Here is a 16,102-nt window from a genome sequence, read left to right on the forward strand (position 1 = left end):
ACGCGCCCCACCAAATTCTACCTTAAGAACGATAAAAATATTTTCAAACCATGGGTCATGCCAAAACAAGGTTCCCGTCCATTCCCTAATCCGATATCGAACAAAGGTATAACGCTCTCCTTAAACTTGAGAATCTTCTTAAGAGACCAGGATATTTCCAGTTTAATCTTGGAAGTCCAAACACTCACATCATTCTTCATAAACCTTGAGTGTACCCACCTTAACCACAATGAATCATGTTTCTTTTCTAATGCCAAAAGATGCCTTAATGTGAGAGACTTATTCCATTCGATGCAATTTTTCAATCCGATTCCACCTCCTCTTTCGGGTTACACACATCAACCCACTTCACTTTTTTCCCACCTTGTCCTTGATTCCCCCAAATAAAAATTTTCATAAGACAATCAAGATCCTTCATAACCTTCTTCAGGAGAATGATTTGCTGTCTCTAATATCCAATGATTCTCATTATAACCTTCATAACAAGCTCGATTCGACCCGCATATGATAATTATTTTTTGTCCAACCATTCATCGAGTTCTTCACTTTCTCAATAAGCGACCTACAATGTGAAATATGTAGATGCTTAGCCAATGTAATAAACCAGTAAAGTGCCCTCTTGAGTCCCCATAATGTTAAATATACTCGCTTTTGTTTCCTCCTTCACATTATCGTAGAAAGCCAAACTTTTTCCTTCATTAATCCAAATTTATAAGACTAGAGAAAATTGTTAATGATTCCTCAATAGTGTTAATAGAGTTCACATTCGTGTGTACCATAAAGAAAAGATCGCCCGCAAAGTAAATATGTGTGATATCTTCCTCCCTACATTGTGGATGGTGGAAAGATCAGAACATTTTTAAAATGCTCTCAAAGATCCTCATGATGAGAACAAAAAGGTAAGGAGAGAGATGATCTCTTTGTCTTACCCCATTTTCTCCTTTGTAATCACTCAAAAAATCATGAATAATAGTCTGTTTAATTGAGTCAAAGGCTTTCTAAATATCAACTTTAAAGGCCACCTGAGGAGAGATGAATTTCTTACCGTAGCTCTTTAAAAGCCCCTATATAAGAAGGATATTATGCGATATATTTCTACCCGATATAAAAGCAGATTGACCTAAACTAACTAGATTAGGCATGACTATTTTAATTCGTTTAGAAATAATTTTTGAAATGATTTTGTAAATCACGTTACAACACGAAATAGGTCTAAAACCACGAATTTCCTTGGGTACAAAGCACTTCAGGATTAGATTGAGAACCGTAACATTCCATTGATTTAGCATCCTCCTATTCTGAAAAAACTCGATAACACCTTCGCTAACCTCATGCCCGGTCACACCCCAATTTTCCTTGAAAAACCTTACATTGAACCCATCAGTACCCGAACTCTTGTCCCCACTCATATCGAACAACACCTGCTTAATTTCCTCCATGGTAACTTTCTTAGTTAAAATCTGATGAAGAAGATGAATATGACTTGTGACTTCCCTTTTAGTTCCAATGAGATATCTATAGAACTAAATAGCCTCCTCATGCACTAGTTGTTGCCCTTGAACAATCACCCCACTTGTCTTGATTCTATGAACATGATTTCTCAAGTTCCTTGCAGAACACTTCTTGTAGAAAAATGAGTTATTGTTGTCTTCGAAAGATAACAAATTTTGTCTCGACTTCTGTTTTGCATAATTCTCCTCATTAGAACTAATAGCACACAATATAGTCATCGCCTCTTTTCCTCTTGAAACAGCCTTTGTGAAACTTTATCACTGAGTATCCTTTTCTGTAAGTCCTCAAGAATCATTTTGGACTCAGAAACTCTAGTCTAGAATCTAAATATTGCTAAACTTTCTATTATCAAAACTCTGAAGTCGACTTTTAAGCGTTTTCAATTTCTAATAGACTTGAAACATTCTTGATCCACGAACTAGTTTAGACCACACCTCCTTCAGAATAACCTTGAATTCATCACTTACTATTTAGGAATTGAAGAACTAAACGAACTCTTAATTCTCTCATCTTTATCCCAATACAGCATGATAGAGCAATGATAAGAGATACCATGATTAAGAACATTAATTCGTCTTTTAGGAAACTTTAACACACAATTCTCGTTTATTAACCCATATCATCGTTTCCACGCATAGATGACCAAGTAAATACATTGCATGAGTTGGTTGGTTCAATACATCCAATGTTTTTGATACAATCATTAAATTCAATCATAGCTTGTATAGCATTAGCCTCCCGACTTCTTTCATAACCAAATCTGACAACATTGATGTCACCTAATATGGCCCATGAGTAAGAATCATCAATCCAACAACTTAGATCCCTCCACAGCTGCTTTCTAATACTTTTAGAGTTGCTGTCATAAACGGTTGTCACACGAATATTAACCAGTGTAACCTTACATGTAACATCCATCATAATGATCTGTTCTCTTGAAAACAACCTTTTGATATCCACCAAAACCGTATTCCAGTCAACCTAAATTCTTCCGGTGTTTGTATTTGAATTATGAATGAGATCCCAATTTTCATAAAAAAGAGAGCAATCTAATTCTATCCACGTTTCTCAATTTGACATTTGTTTTAAGAATTCCAACAATCAAGATATTATGTTTTTGTATAATCTCCTTGACCTCTTTGCATTTTAGAGGATTATTGAGACCTATTAGGTTCCATGTTTTTAATAATCATGAATGTAAATAGAAATTAGGCTCTTTGTTGTCTTCATCTCTAAGCCGAGCTCTTTTTTTCTTTCTTTTTTCTTTTGCACTTGCTGATTTATGAATAGCAAACCATTTGCCTATTAACAACATGCTTGGATCCTTTCATTCTAAGTGCTGGAGATTGATGTTTTTCGTTTGAAATAGTCTGTTTTACGGGATAGTAATTCCCGCCACTAGAAATATCTCTCCTCATCCTAGTCATCATCTTGAATCTCATATACTATGTGTTTATACTAGAGTTAATATATATATATATATATATATATATATATATATATATATATATATATATATAATACTTTATATTTATGTTAATTTATTAATAAAAATAAACAAATAATTTATTTAAATATTAATTAATTATCATTTTAAAATTTGTTATATTCATTTAAATTTATTTGTTTCGTTTTCAACTATATTTTTTTTTTATTATTATTATTATTTTATTTTATTTTATTTTATTTTATTTTAGTCTTATATTAAAAAATATAAAATATTATTAGTTTTTCATTAGATACTTATCCTTTTAAAATTTATTATATTAATTTTAATATTTTTCTTTTAATGATTAAAATTACACATTTAAAAATACTTAATATATTTTTTAATTATTATTAAATAATATGTCTAAAAGTTACTGTAATTAATATTTTATTTGACAAAAAATAATTAATATTATTTCTACTTAAAATTTATATATACAAAATAATTATTAAAAATTTAATTTAGATTATGGGAATATATATATATATATATATATATATATATATATATATATATATATATATATATATATATATATATATATATATATATATATATATATATATATATATGATTTACTAAATCTATGTGAGTATTTTATTCTCATATTATATTTTGAATATTTCAACCAATAGTTAATGCACTTGATATAATTTATAATTATATTATTACTTTATTTTCTTATAAAATTATAATGTAAAAAATTGATTTAAAATATATGAAAGTTATTGATTTAAACAGTTGTTATTGACTTTTTATATTAATTTTATTTTAAATAGCTATAGTTTATGAGTAAAATTATATGATTTTTTTTTATAATGAATAACACAATTATTAAAAATTATTTTAATAATTTTTTTTTGATTCAAACACATTCATAAAAAGAAAGAACCCTTACATTTTGGTATCTTATGCAATTCTTTTTTATTAACCACATTGGTAAGATAATAATTTTTTACTCTAATATTTATTTTTATAATTATGTAAATAATTCATAAACTTTTAGTAAAAGATCATTTAATTATTATTACATAATAATATTTATATTTAATTAATAATTTTAAATTAAATTATATTTTTCACTAGGTTATATATATATATATATATATATATATATATATATATATATATAAAAAAGCTCTTTTAATTAAATTATTATATCAAGTGACATGATAATTTAAGTTATTCAAATAATAATTTTGATTTAAATATATTAGAATTAATTTAGATATTTTTGTTATTATGAGAAGTTACATTCTTAATAATTATTTATAATAATTGCATTAGGGTTTTTATAATTATTTTAAATAAAATAAGTTTTGGAAAAAATTAATATATATAAAAGTATTCTTTTTCTATTTATTTATTATAATGTTAATGATTAAAGAAATACATTAAATGAATAATTTTTAATTGGTTTTTATTAAATTTATTAGTAATTTTTTTTATATAATTTTTTTATTTAAAAAGAACTTTTTATAAATTATTTAAATGTTATTATATTTATATATTTTAATATATATATATATATATTTTTTAAATTAATTTAAATTAATAAATAAAATTTAAAATTATATAATTTTATACAATTTATTTTAAATTATATATTTTTAAATTTTCAAAAATACATATATAAATATATACGTAATTTTTTTACATAATATATTATTTAATTAAAATGTGTGATATTTATTATATAGAAAGATTTATTTTTTAAGATATTGAATTTTTTTAAGAAGGTTTAGAAAAACTATTATTGTTGAATTCAATTGTTATTATATTGTTACATTGATATTTTATTTTATCAAATTAATCAAAAAAATTTAAATAGTCATGAATATTTTTAAAAAAATGTCTTTAATTTTGATGAATTTTTAATTGAAAAAAGAAATACCAAAAAAACAAAACATTCATTTTCTCCTTGTGATTGTATCAATAATATTCCTAAATACAAAGAATAAACTATCAAACTCCTTCTATGCTCAAACTTTTAAAAATCTTCTTCTATTTCCAACATTTCGTCTTGCGCAGCATCCAACAAAGTAGACAAGTTAATAACACGATTAGATAAGAAATTAATATTTGTTAATTTTTTCTTCAAATAGAACGAAATTATTATTATTATAGTTCTATAAATTTACCAAGATAACAAATAGGCCAACGTTAAATATCGCCACAATTGTCCATTCCATTTTCATGTATTCAGCAACTCCCGCCCTGAAAACATTCAAAAAAAATCTTTCAATTGGTTTGAAGATCCATTCACATCATTACTAAATAAAAAAGATCGAAAATTCTCATAATATTTACTTGCAGGAATCACAGTTGTAGCACTTAATTGCCTTTGCATTTTTGTAAACTTTGCAATCTTTATTTGAACTAATCGGATGAAAACTCAAGTCATAGTACGACGAATTAACAGCAGGAAAACCACACCTACAAAAACATCGCAGAATATCAAACAATACCCCAAATATAAAAACAAATATACAAACAAGCAAACAAAAAGAACCAAAAAGAACCTACTCGGATGGAGGTCTGCAACAACCACCTTCAATAGGTGTAAGTTTTGCTTCTTTATATTGTTTAAGATTCTGCAAATCGAATCAAAATATCAGATAATTTTGCGTAACATATATACTAAGAACTATAGATTATTAACCTTATATTTCCGAGACAAGCTTATACAATCAGCAGATTTCACAAGACAACTCCTCAATTCTTCCCATTTGTGTGTATTATTCAGCTGCAAGAGACAGAAGATTAAGATTTCTTCAATCTACTGTCTACACAATTAACATTGACAATAATTATTACCTGTTTTAGAAACCATGGACTGTAATCTTGAAGATGATACTCTTTATATCTAACAAATTGAAGAACACATACATAATTACATATATATATATATATATATATATATATATATATATATATATATATATATATATATATATATATATATATATATATATATATATATATATATATATATATATATATAATATATATATATATATATATATATATATATATATATATATATATATATATATATATATATATATATCAAAAATGTTTACCTCAAGTTAGTTGTTCTATGACCCGATCCATTGTTTGTTACTATGAACCTATAACAAGTAACAACAGCAACATATAAACAAATTGTTTACCTTTGACTTTGATTAAGGAAAGTGAAAAAAACAGATGAGAAATGCTTACGCTAAAACTGTGAACATTAAGATAACCAGCAAGATACAGCATAGCAAGATCAAATACTGGAAAACCCACAAGCTAAGGCAACAACAAACATTAATAAAAAAAAAAGATGATTGATTGAAGCAATTCAATTGGAAAAAAGGAAGAAAAAGGATACAATCCATAGCAAGATAGAGTTGTTCTTCAATGCACCCAAGAACCCAGTAATGGACCTGATTTATACAATATATAAAGAGCAAATTAAAGCCAATTTGTATGATTATTGAGATTTCAAAATGGGAATTACTTACACAAGAAATATAATTGCAGCCAGACAAAGAACAGGAATTGTTAATGATTTATGACAACCATCGTGATGTTTGCTCATCCACACTCCAAAAATCACAACAGCCACAGCTAAAAGCTACTTCAATTGAAACAAAAGGGTAAAAGTAATCACTTCATTTTAGGGTTATTCATTCAATCATTCATTCAGTAGTTAATCCTAGTAGAGATTTCTAGTAATTAAGTATGAAGCAAATGGAATCAGGAGGAAAAGGAAGAAGGGTAATGAATGAATGGTTTTGATTACTTACCATTGTCAAGAAATTGATCCATCTGGTTAAAAATGTGCTTGCACCTGAACTCATCCTTTAAATGTTTCCTCTTCTTTGTCCTAGGAAACTGCGGGTGGGTTCTAAGAAAGAGAGGAATATTAAGATTATTTGAAAAAGGAATGTATGGGGAAGAAAGATGAAGAAGCTCCGACCTGTATATTTTGTTTTAGTGGGAGCAGGGAAGAAGAAGAAGAAGGAGAGATTCTTCTTTTAAGTGTAATAATACCGTTTTATCCACTTTATCCAGAAATATTCAATAAAGTAAGAGTTTGTTTACTAAACTACTAAGTAAAACATGATAGACACCTTTTGTTTTTGTTCCTACACTGGGATATTGTAAAAGGTATTAAATAAACTCGTCAAAGATGTTTAAAAGAAAAATATGATTGAAACAATATGACATGAGTAGAACACAGTAGAAGAATTTGGATGCATCTTTTTTTTTATTATTTATGATTGATCTTTCTTTTGTCTTCATACTCGCTACAAAAGGCATAGAGGAACTTTTTTTTAATATAATCATCATTTAACATAAATTAAACTTAATATGTCTATTTTTTGGTAACTTACTCAAATGATATAATATATGTTTTATTTATTTGATAATTTATTTTAACAAAAATCTCAAGATCTTAATAAAATCCAAGACAAACACAAGTTACATCCCACAACATAATTAACAAAAATAGAACAAAGTTACATAATTCATCATCTTCCCACGATAGAATACAAACGAGATGAAACTACTTGACTTTCTTCTTCTCCTTGATTGACGATGAAGATGATACAACACCAATTCTATAGGGGTCGACACTGTAAGCGTACTGCTGAATAATGGCGAAAAAACCCATCTCCAGACACACCAACACATTCTGATACGCCTCTTCAATTTGCTCCACATCAATCCAAATATGATGGCATTTTATTACCCCATGGCAGCTAGAATCTCAAGAACAATCCCCTGTTTTGTTTGTACACAATAGATTGAATGATTCACAAATATAATGATTTGGATCCATATTCAAACGGAAGGTTAGAATATTACCTGCCAGAAACAGAAGAAGACAATTCCCTTGATGCACAAGAATTTCGCTAGAGGGCTGTGTGGTTTCAATTCTTTATCAAACACATGGTAAAAGATCACAAGAGAATACAAGGCAAGTGAGACTGAAACGTTTAAGATAATAGTGAATGTCCAGTTAATCCAACTCGGATATATTCTCATTCTTTGAAGACTATCATCAAGATTGAACATACAAACTGCCATGTCCACTACTTTAGAAGCTTTAGCGATTGGTGATTCAACCGAACTGTATGGGGCTGTAATTAGTATAAAAAGAACCACATCTTTGAAACAGAGGAAATAAAATCTTCAAAACTACACCCAAAAAAACAAGTTTTACCCACCTGAAAGAGTCATTGGAAACGAGTGGTGAATTTCTCTTCCTTTTACCCCATCTGGAACTATGTTCTTTCTCAAGGATATGTTCCAAATAGCTATACATCAACGCCATAAACTTAGCAATCACCTGCATTTATAACAACAACGGAATAATCTCCCATTGGAATTACAAAACCCTTAAAAATATTTGATACTATATTTATCAAAGTTTCATAGCATTCTTTGATTTATTCAAGAAAAGTAAAATAAGAACTGCTCCATGTAAATTGTAACAAACAAGTGTAGGATACAACAGCATATAAAGGAGCCATGAGAATGATAACCAATATAGCATTTTGTTCATTTGGTTCCCTCCAGCATAATATATGTGTCAAGACTAATTTAGTAGAAACCAACAGTGTAATTACCAAACAACAAGTTGTTACAATATAAGTCATTTGTGTTGAATGTATTTTTCCTTAATAACTGAGAACCTGCATTACAGATTTGAAACTTCAACCCTTAATAACTAGATTTGTTGTATTATTCACGGGTAGATTTCAGAAAATTTCATGAGATTCTAAATCTAAAAGTTAGAAAGAAAAGTGTATGATCAAAGTAACTAGGATTCCGAGTAGAATCGCGCAAACAACGAAGGTTGTGAACTCCGACAGGCGAAAAATGTATTTTTCGCAGGCAACAGATGCATTTTTCGTAGTCGACAGATGCATTTTTCGCCTGCGACAGATGCATATTAAACTTTAAACCATTCATCCACCCCCCAAAACGCTAAAACCCTAAACTATTATTCCATTTCAGCATTCATGCAAGGAAAACGACAGAAAAATGAGCATAACTCACCTGAAATGATGAAGGCATTCCGGGGCGTTGCTTCTGGGAGTCAATCTATCTGCTTCATTCGTTTCGTTGCTTCGCTTAGATCATCAGGGGAGAAACTGAAATGGGAGAAACTGAAAGGAGAGAAAGGAAAACCAAAGGTCGGTCGAGGAGAAACTGAAAGGGAATGAAGAGAGAGAGGAAAATAAATAGAAATAACCCAAATTTTTAATTAAGGGTAGAATTGTCTTTTACCCATGGCAAAAGGTTAATTTTGCAAAATTTATTATGCCTATGATAAATTTGGAAATAAGTCTATTATTAGGGTTATTTCGTCAAATTTCCCATTTAAAAAGGGAAATCCGAGAAAATGACCCTCAAAAAGGCCTTAATTGCGGTATTGGGGAAGTGAAGCAAATTATTTTTAATGCGTTCGTGATACTTTTATTTTTTTAATTTTTTTTTTTACAAAAATGCCTCAGTTGCTTTACGTGATGTAATTTTTTATTTTTTTTATTTTTCAAAAAATTTAATTTGTGTGACGCAATTTTTTATTTTTTTATTTTAAAAAAAATTTAATTATGAATTTTTTTTTGGAAGAAAAATGCCACAGTTACGTCACGCAACCCCAGTTGCGTCACAAAATTGCAAGACGAAAACAAAAATTCATCTCGCGATTCCGGTTGCGCCACCTAACCTTCGACATGGGCAAAATCATTTAAAAACAGTAAAAGGGGTCACCAGCGCTTTTTTTTTAAGCGCTACACTTTCCCGCATTTAAGGCCTTTTTGAGGGCCATTTCTTCAAATTTCTCTTTTATTTTCTTTTCTATTTATGTAAAAATGTAGTTTTAATACATCCTTATGACTGAAATTTTATATATAATTTTGTAGATATTATTACAAACAATATATATAATTTTGGATATAGATTTTGAGGGGGAACATGTGGAATTTTTGTAGTTGTCTAATATGTATATTATTATGATTATTTTGAGAGATTGATAATTAATTTTTGATGTCCTAAATAATTTGTTAGACAATATATTTGTATTATTATTATTATTTTTAAGTTTTGTCATTTTCATTGTCAATATTGTCGTGTACTTTTTTTTTTTTTATCATTTTTGTATTATACATGAATGAATATATAAAAGGAATATTATTTTTAATTATTCACACCACAATTGCCAAACAAACAAGAACAAGAGTCAAAGAGCACACTACTCAAAGTTTCTTTGAGTCAAATTACTTTTTAATATTTTAAAGTAATAAAAACAATATAATATATAACATATATCTTACAAATGTATGCTTTCTTTAATAGACAATTAAAAATTGATTCCAAATTACAAGAATTTATAATTTTTTTAAAGACGATTTTATAAGATTTTTGGCTTCAAGAATATACCATATTAAGTTATTGAAGTTTGAAACTACTCATAATATAAAATTTATAAGTTTCATTCTCAATTTAAATAAAAAAAATTAAATTAAAACAGGGTATGCATCAATATTTTCATTTTATATATATATATATATATGACTAGAGATGGTAATAGGTACCCCTATACCTGATACCTGTGGGTACCCGATGATCTGGTTCGGATATATAAAATCGGGTTCGGGGTTGGGGTCGGGGATGGGGAGTAAAAAATGTTACCCGGTCGGATTCGGGGTCGGGGATGGGTAGTGTTGGAAACCCAAACTCAATACCCGATACCCGAATATATTAATATATATATATATATATATTGTTAAAATTTAAATAATTTTTCAAATTCCAACTCTTAACCATCTTAATCTTAACCATCATTACACTGCAATAAATATAGTATTTATTTTCTCTTTACCCAAAATATCACGCCAATATCATTATAATAATTGTTTCTCTCATTAGTCATGACTTTTAATCTTCATTATTCATTTTTTTTAACCTTACTTCAACTTTTATCTTTAACATTCTCTCTAATTTTGTTCTTCAACTTCTATCTTAAACCTTCTCTCTACTTTTTGTTCAACATCTACAACGTAACTATGCAAGTAAGTAATATTTTTATTTGAGTTTTTCAAATTTTGATATTACTAGTTTAATGTTATTTATTATTTAATAAAGTTATGTTCGTTCTTCAACTTTTATAATCTTATACTTATTTATTAACTTTATAATCTTCGATCTCTGTTTTGTAATTTCTTCTTCCGTTTTAGCAGCAACAAAGTTGACATTTCTGTAACTTCTACAAGACTTGCTTCAAGAAAGATATGTTTTTTTTTTGTGAGAAAACTGTCTTGCTGATGAATATTTTGAAGTTTATGTTTAATTAAGTATATTGTTGTGTATGTTTTAAATTTATTTATTTATATTTTGTAGTATGAATGGATTTATATTATGTAGTATGAATGATATTGTTGTTTAACTATAGAACAATATTTATTAATATTTGTTGGTCAATTATATTTTGTAATAACATATTAGTTAAGATATTAGATTTAATTTATAATTAATTAAAATTATTTTAGTCTAAATATGTTAATTAATTTTTTTTTAATATTTAGTATATTTTAAAAATAATAAATATAATTTCACACTTTAATCGGATAATGAGGTACCCGTCGGGTATCGGGTACCCTACAAATCGGGGATGGGATCTAGATAGAGATACCCGTCGAGTTCGGGGTCGAGTATTGAAATAAAAACCGAGTTCGGGGATGGGTACTTCACTATCCATCGAATATAATATGCCTGATCATTAATTAGTAACAATAATTTTTTTTTTAAATATAACAATTTTGATCTTTTTATTTCTTGAATTAAATATTTACATAATCTTGATAAATATTCATACCTTATATATATATATATATATATATATATATATATATATATATATATATAATGCTGCTTAATTTTTAAAGTGTCCGGATTGCCGGTCTAGAGCCGTGGTTAATTTGAATATTTATGTGAGAGTAAATGAATATTTGGATCGAATTGTGGGTTGACCCACCCATAAACTTAAAACAGTTAAATTCAAAAATTTTATTTGTAGGTTTCGAACTTGCAACATAACAAAATAAGTACAACCCTTTATCCAACTAAGCTAACAACACTTTATATTTAAGATTCAACACCAAATTTGATGAACGCGAGACATTTTAACAATAAAAGTTCAAATTTTTAACTAACTAATCTATATATATATATATAATGATGCTTAATTTTTAAAATGTCCGGATTGCCGGGTCTAGAGTTGTGGTTAATTTGGATATTTATGTGAGAGTAAATGGATACTTGGGTCGGATTGTGGGTTGACCCTCCCATAAACTTAAAACGGTTAAAAATAATTTTAAAAATATTATTCGTAGGTTTCGAACTTACAACCTAATAAAACAAATATAACTCTTAAACCAACTAGGCTAACAACACTTTATATTTAAGATTCAACACCAAATTTGATGAACGCAAAATATTTTAACAATAAAAGTTCAAATATTTAACTAACTAATCTATATATATATATATAATGATGTTTAATTTTTAAAGTGTCTGGATTGCTGGGTCAAGAGCTGTGGTTAATTTGGATATTTATGTGAGAGTAAATGGATACTTGGGTCGGATTGTGGGTTCACCCGCCCATAAACTTAAAACGGTTAAAAATAAATTTAAAAATATTATTTGTAGGTTTCAAACTTGCAACCTAACAAAACAAGTACAACCCTTTAACCAACTAGGCTAACAACACTTTGTATTTAAGATTCAACACCAAATTTGATTACGCGAGACATTTTAACAATAAAAGTTCAAATTTTTAACTAACTAATCTATATATATATAATGATGCTTACTTTTTAAAGTGTCCGGATTGCCGGGTCGAGAGTTGTGATTAATTTGGATATTTATGTGAGAGTAAATGGATACTTGGGTCGGATTGTGGGTTGACCCGCACATAAACTTAAAACGGTCAAAAATAAATTTAAAAATATCATTTATAGGTTTCGAACTTGCAACCTAACAAAATAAGTATAACCCTATAACCAACTAGGCTAACAACACTTTATATTTAAGATTTAACACTAAATTTGATGAACACGAGACATTTTAACAATAAAAGTTCAAATTTTTAACTAACTAATCTATATATATATATAATGATGCTTAATTTTTAAAGTGTCCGGATTTCCGGGTCGAGAGTTGTGGTTAATTTGGATATTTATGTGAAAGTAAATGGATACTTGGGTCGGATTATGGGTTCACCCGCCCATAAACTTAAAACGGTTAAAAATAAATTTAAAAATGTTATTTGTAGGTTTCAAACTTGCAACCTAACAAAATAAGTACAACCCTTTAACCAACTAGACTAACAACACTTAGTATTTAAGATTCAACACCAAATTTGATGAACGCGAGACATTTTAACAATAAAAGTTCAAATTTTTAACTAACTAATCTATATATATATATATATATATATAATGATGCTTAATTTTTAAAGTGTCTGGATGACCGGGTCGAGAGCTGTGGTTAATTTGGATATTTATGTGAGAGTAAATGGATACTTGGGTCGGATTGTGGGTTCACCCGCCCATAAACTTAAAACGGTTAAAAATAAATTTAAAAATGTTATTTGTAGGTTTCAAACTTGCAACCTAACAAAACAAGTACAACCCTTTAACCAACTAGGCTAACAACACTTTGTATTTAAGATTCAACACCAAATTTGATGAACGCGAGATATTTTAACAATAAAAGTTCAAATTTTTAACTAACTAATCTATATATATATATAATGATGCTTACTTTTTAAAGTTTCCGGATTGCCGGGTCGAGAGTTGTGATTAATTTGGATATTTATGTGAGAGTAATGGATACTTGGGTCGGATTGTGGGTTGACCCGCACATAAACTTAAAACGGTCAAAAATAAATTTAAAAATGTTATTTGTAGGTTTCGAACTTGCAACCTAACAAAACAAGTATAACCTTATAACCAACTAATCTAACAACACTTTATATTTAAGATTTAACACCAAATTTGATGAACACGAGACATTTTAACAATAAAAGTTCAAATTTTTAACTAACTAATCTATATATATATAATGATGCTTAATTTTTAAAGTGTCTGGATTGCCGGGTCGAGAGCTGTGGTTAATTTGGATATTTATGTGAGAGTACATGGATACTTGGGTCAGATTGTGGGTTGACCGGCCCATAAACTTAAAACGGTTAAAAATAAATTTAAAAATGTTATTTGTAGGTTTCAAACTTGCAACCTAACAAAACAAATACGTCTCTTTAACCAACTAAGCTAACAACACTTTATATTTAAGATTCAACACCAAATTTGATGAACGCGAGATATTTTAACAATAAAAGTTCAAATTTTTAAATAACTAATCTATATATATATATATAATGATGCTTAATTTTTAAAGTGTCCGGATTGCCAGGTCGAGAGTTGTGGTTAATTTGGATATTTATGTGAGAGTAAATGGATACTTGGGTCGAATTGTGGGTTGAGCCTCCCATAAACTTAAAACGGTTAAAAATAAATTTAAAAATGTTATTTGTAGGTTTCAAACTTACAACCTAATAAAACAAGTACAACCTTTAATCAAATGTGATTGAGATGTGGTTTGTCGAGGGATAATAGACCGGTATCATTTGAAACCGATATCTATATATATATATATACATAATGATGCTTAATTTTTAAAGTGTCCGGATTGCCGGGTTGAGAGCTGTGGTTAATTTGGATACTTGGGTCGGATTGTGGGTTGACCCGTTTTTAAATTTAAAACGGTTAAAAATAAAATTAAAAATGATAGAGGTATGTTTCAAACTTGTAACCTAACAAAACAAGTACAACTCTTTAACCAACTAGGCTACTAAGCCTTTATATTTTAAATTCAACACCAAATTTGATAAACGTGAGACGTTTTAACATTAATATAAATTCAACTTTTAAACTAACTAATATATATATATATATAATGATGCTTAATTTTTAAAGTGTCCGGATTGTCGGGTCGAGAGCTGTGGTTAATTTGGATACTTGGGTCGGATTGTGGGTTGACCCGTTTTTAAATTTAAAACGGTTAAAAATAAAATTAAAAATGCTAGAGGTATGTTTCGAACTTGCAACCTAACAAAACCAGTACAACTCTTTAACCAACTAGGCTACAAAAACTTTATATTTTAAATTCAACACCAAATTTGATAAACGCGGGATGTTTTAATATTAATATAAGTTTAACTTTTTAACTAACTAATCTATATGTATATAATGATGCTTAATTTTTAAAGTGTCCGGATTACCGAGTCGAGAGCTGTGGTTAATTTGGATATTAATGTGAGAGTAAATGGATACTTGGGTCGGATTGTGGGTTCACCCGCCCATAAATTTAAAAATGTTATTTGTAGGTTTCGAATTTGCAACCTAACAAAACAAGTACAACCTTTTAACCAACTAGGCTAACAACACTTTGTATTTAAGATTCAACACCAAATTTGATGAACGTGAGACATTTTAATAATAAAAGTTCAAATTTTTAACTAACTAATCTATATATATATAATTATGCTTAATTTTTAAAGTGTCCGGATTGCCGGGTCGAAAGCTGTGGTTAATTTGGATACTTTGGTCGGATTGTGGGTTGACCTGTCTTTAAATTTAAAACGGTTAAAAATAAAATTAAAAATGCTAGAGGTATGTTTAGAATTTTCAACCTAATAAAACAAGTACAACTCTTTACGGATTGTGGGTTGACCCGCCTTTAAATTTAAAACGGTTAAAAATAAAATTAAAAATGTTAGAGGTATGTTTCGAACTTACAACCTAACAAAATAAGTACATCTCTTTAACAAACTAGGCTACTAAGACTTTATATTTTAAATTTAACACCAAATTTAATAAATGCGGGACGTTTTAATATTAATATAAGTTCAACTTTTTAACTAACTAATATATAATGATGTTGAGTAAATGGATACTTGGGTCGGATTGTGGGTTGACCCACCCATAAACTTAAAATGGTTAAAAATAAAATTAAAAATGTTATCCGTAATTTTTT

The 16,102-nt window shown here is 28.1% G+C and overlaps 1 protein-coding gene and 1 pseudogene across 5 annotated transcripts; both read right to left on the bottom strand.

Moving 5' to 3' along the window:
* Positions 1 to 5,085: 5,085 nt before the first annotated feature.
* Positions 5,086 to 7,007, bottom strand: LOC124942646 (tetraspanin-10-like). Of its 5 annotated transcripts, none has more exons than XM_047483190.1 (11): positions 6,969 to 6,988; positions 6,796 to 6,883; positions 6,511 to 6,623; positions 6,378 to 6,432; positions 6,224 to 6,279; positions 6,085 to 6,132; positions 5,819 to 5,867; positions 5,664 to 5,747; positions 5,528 to 5,595; positions 5,312 to 5,437; positions 5,086 to 5,218 (listed from the first exon to the last, which is right to left on the bottom strand). In XM_047483190.1, exons 2-11 carry the CDS (start codon positions 6,847 to 6,849, stop codon positions 5,131 to 5,133), a joined length of 741 nt encoding a protein of 246 aa, XP_047339146.1. In that variant the 5' UTR covers positions 6,850 to 6,883; positions 6,969 to 6,988; the 3' UTR covers positions 5,086 to 5,130. The 5 variants fall into 5 exon arrangements, with proteins under 5 accessions (XP_047339146.1, XP_047339145.1, XP_047339144.1 ...); XM_047483189.1 differs by having other exon boundaries at positions 6,796 to 6,896; positions 6,969 to 6,986; XM_047483188.1 differs by having other exon boundaries at positions 6,796 to 7,007.
* Positions 7,008 to 7,559: 552 nt separating this feature from the next.
* On the bottom strand, positions 7,560 to 8,655 carry LOC124941613 (annotated as a pseudogene).
* Positions 8,656 to 16,102: the final 7,447 nt, after the last annotated feature.

The sequence above is a fragment of the Impatiens glandulifera genome, chromosome 6 (genome assembly GCF_907164915.1).
Source record: "Impatiens glandulifera chromosome 6, dImpGla2.1, whole genome shotgun sequence".
Classification (NCBI taxonomy): Eukaryota; Viridiplantae; Streptophyta; class Magnoliopsida; order Ericales; family Balsaminaceae; genus Impatiens; species Impatiens glandulifera.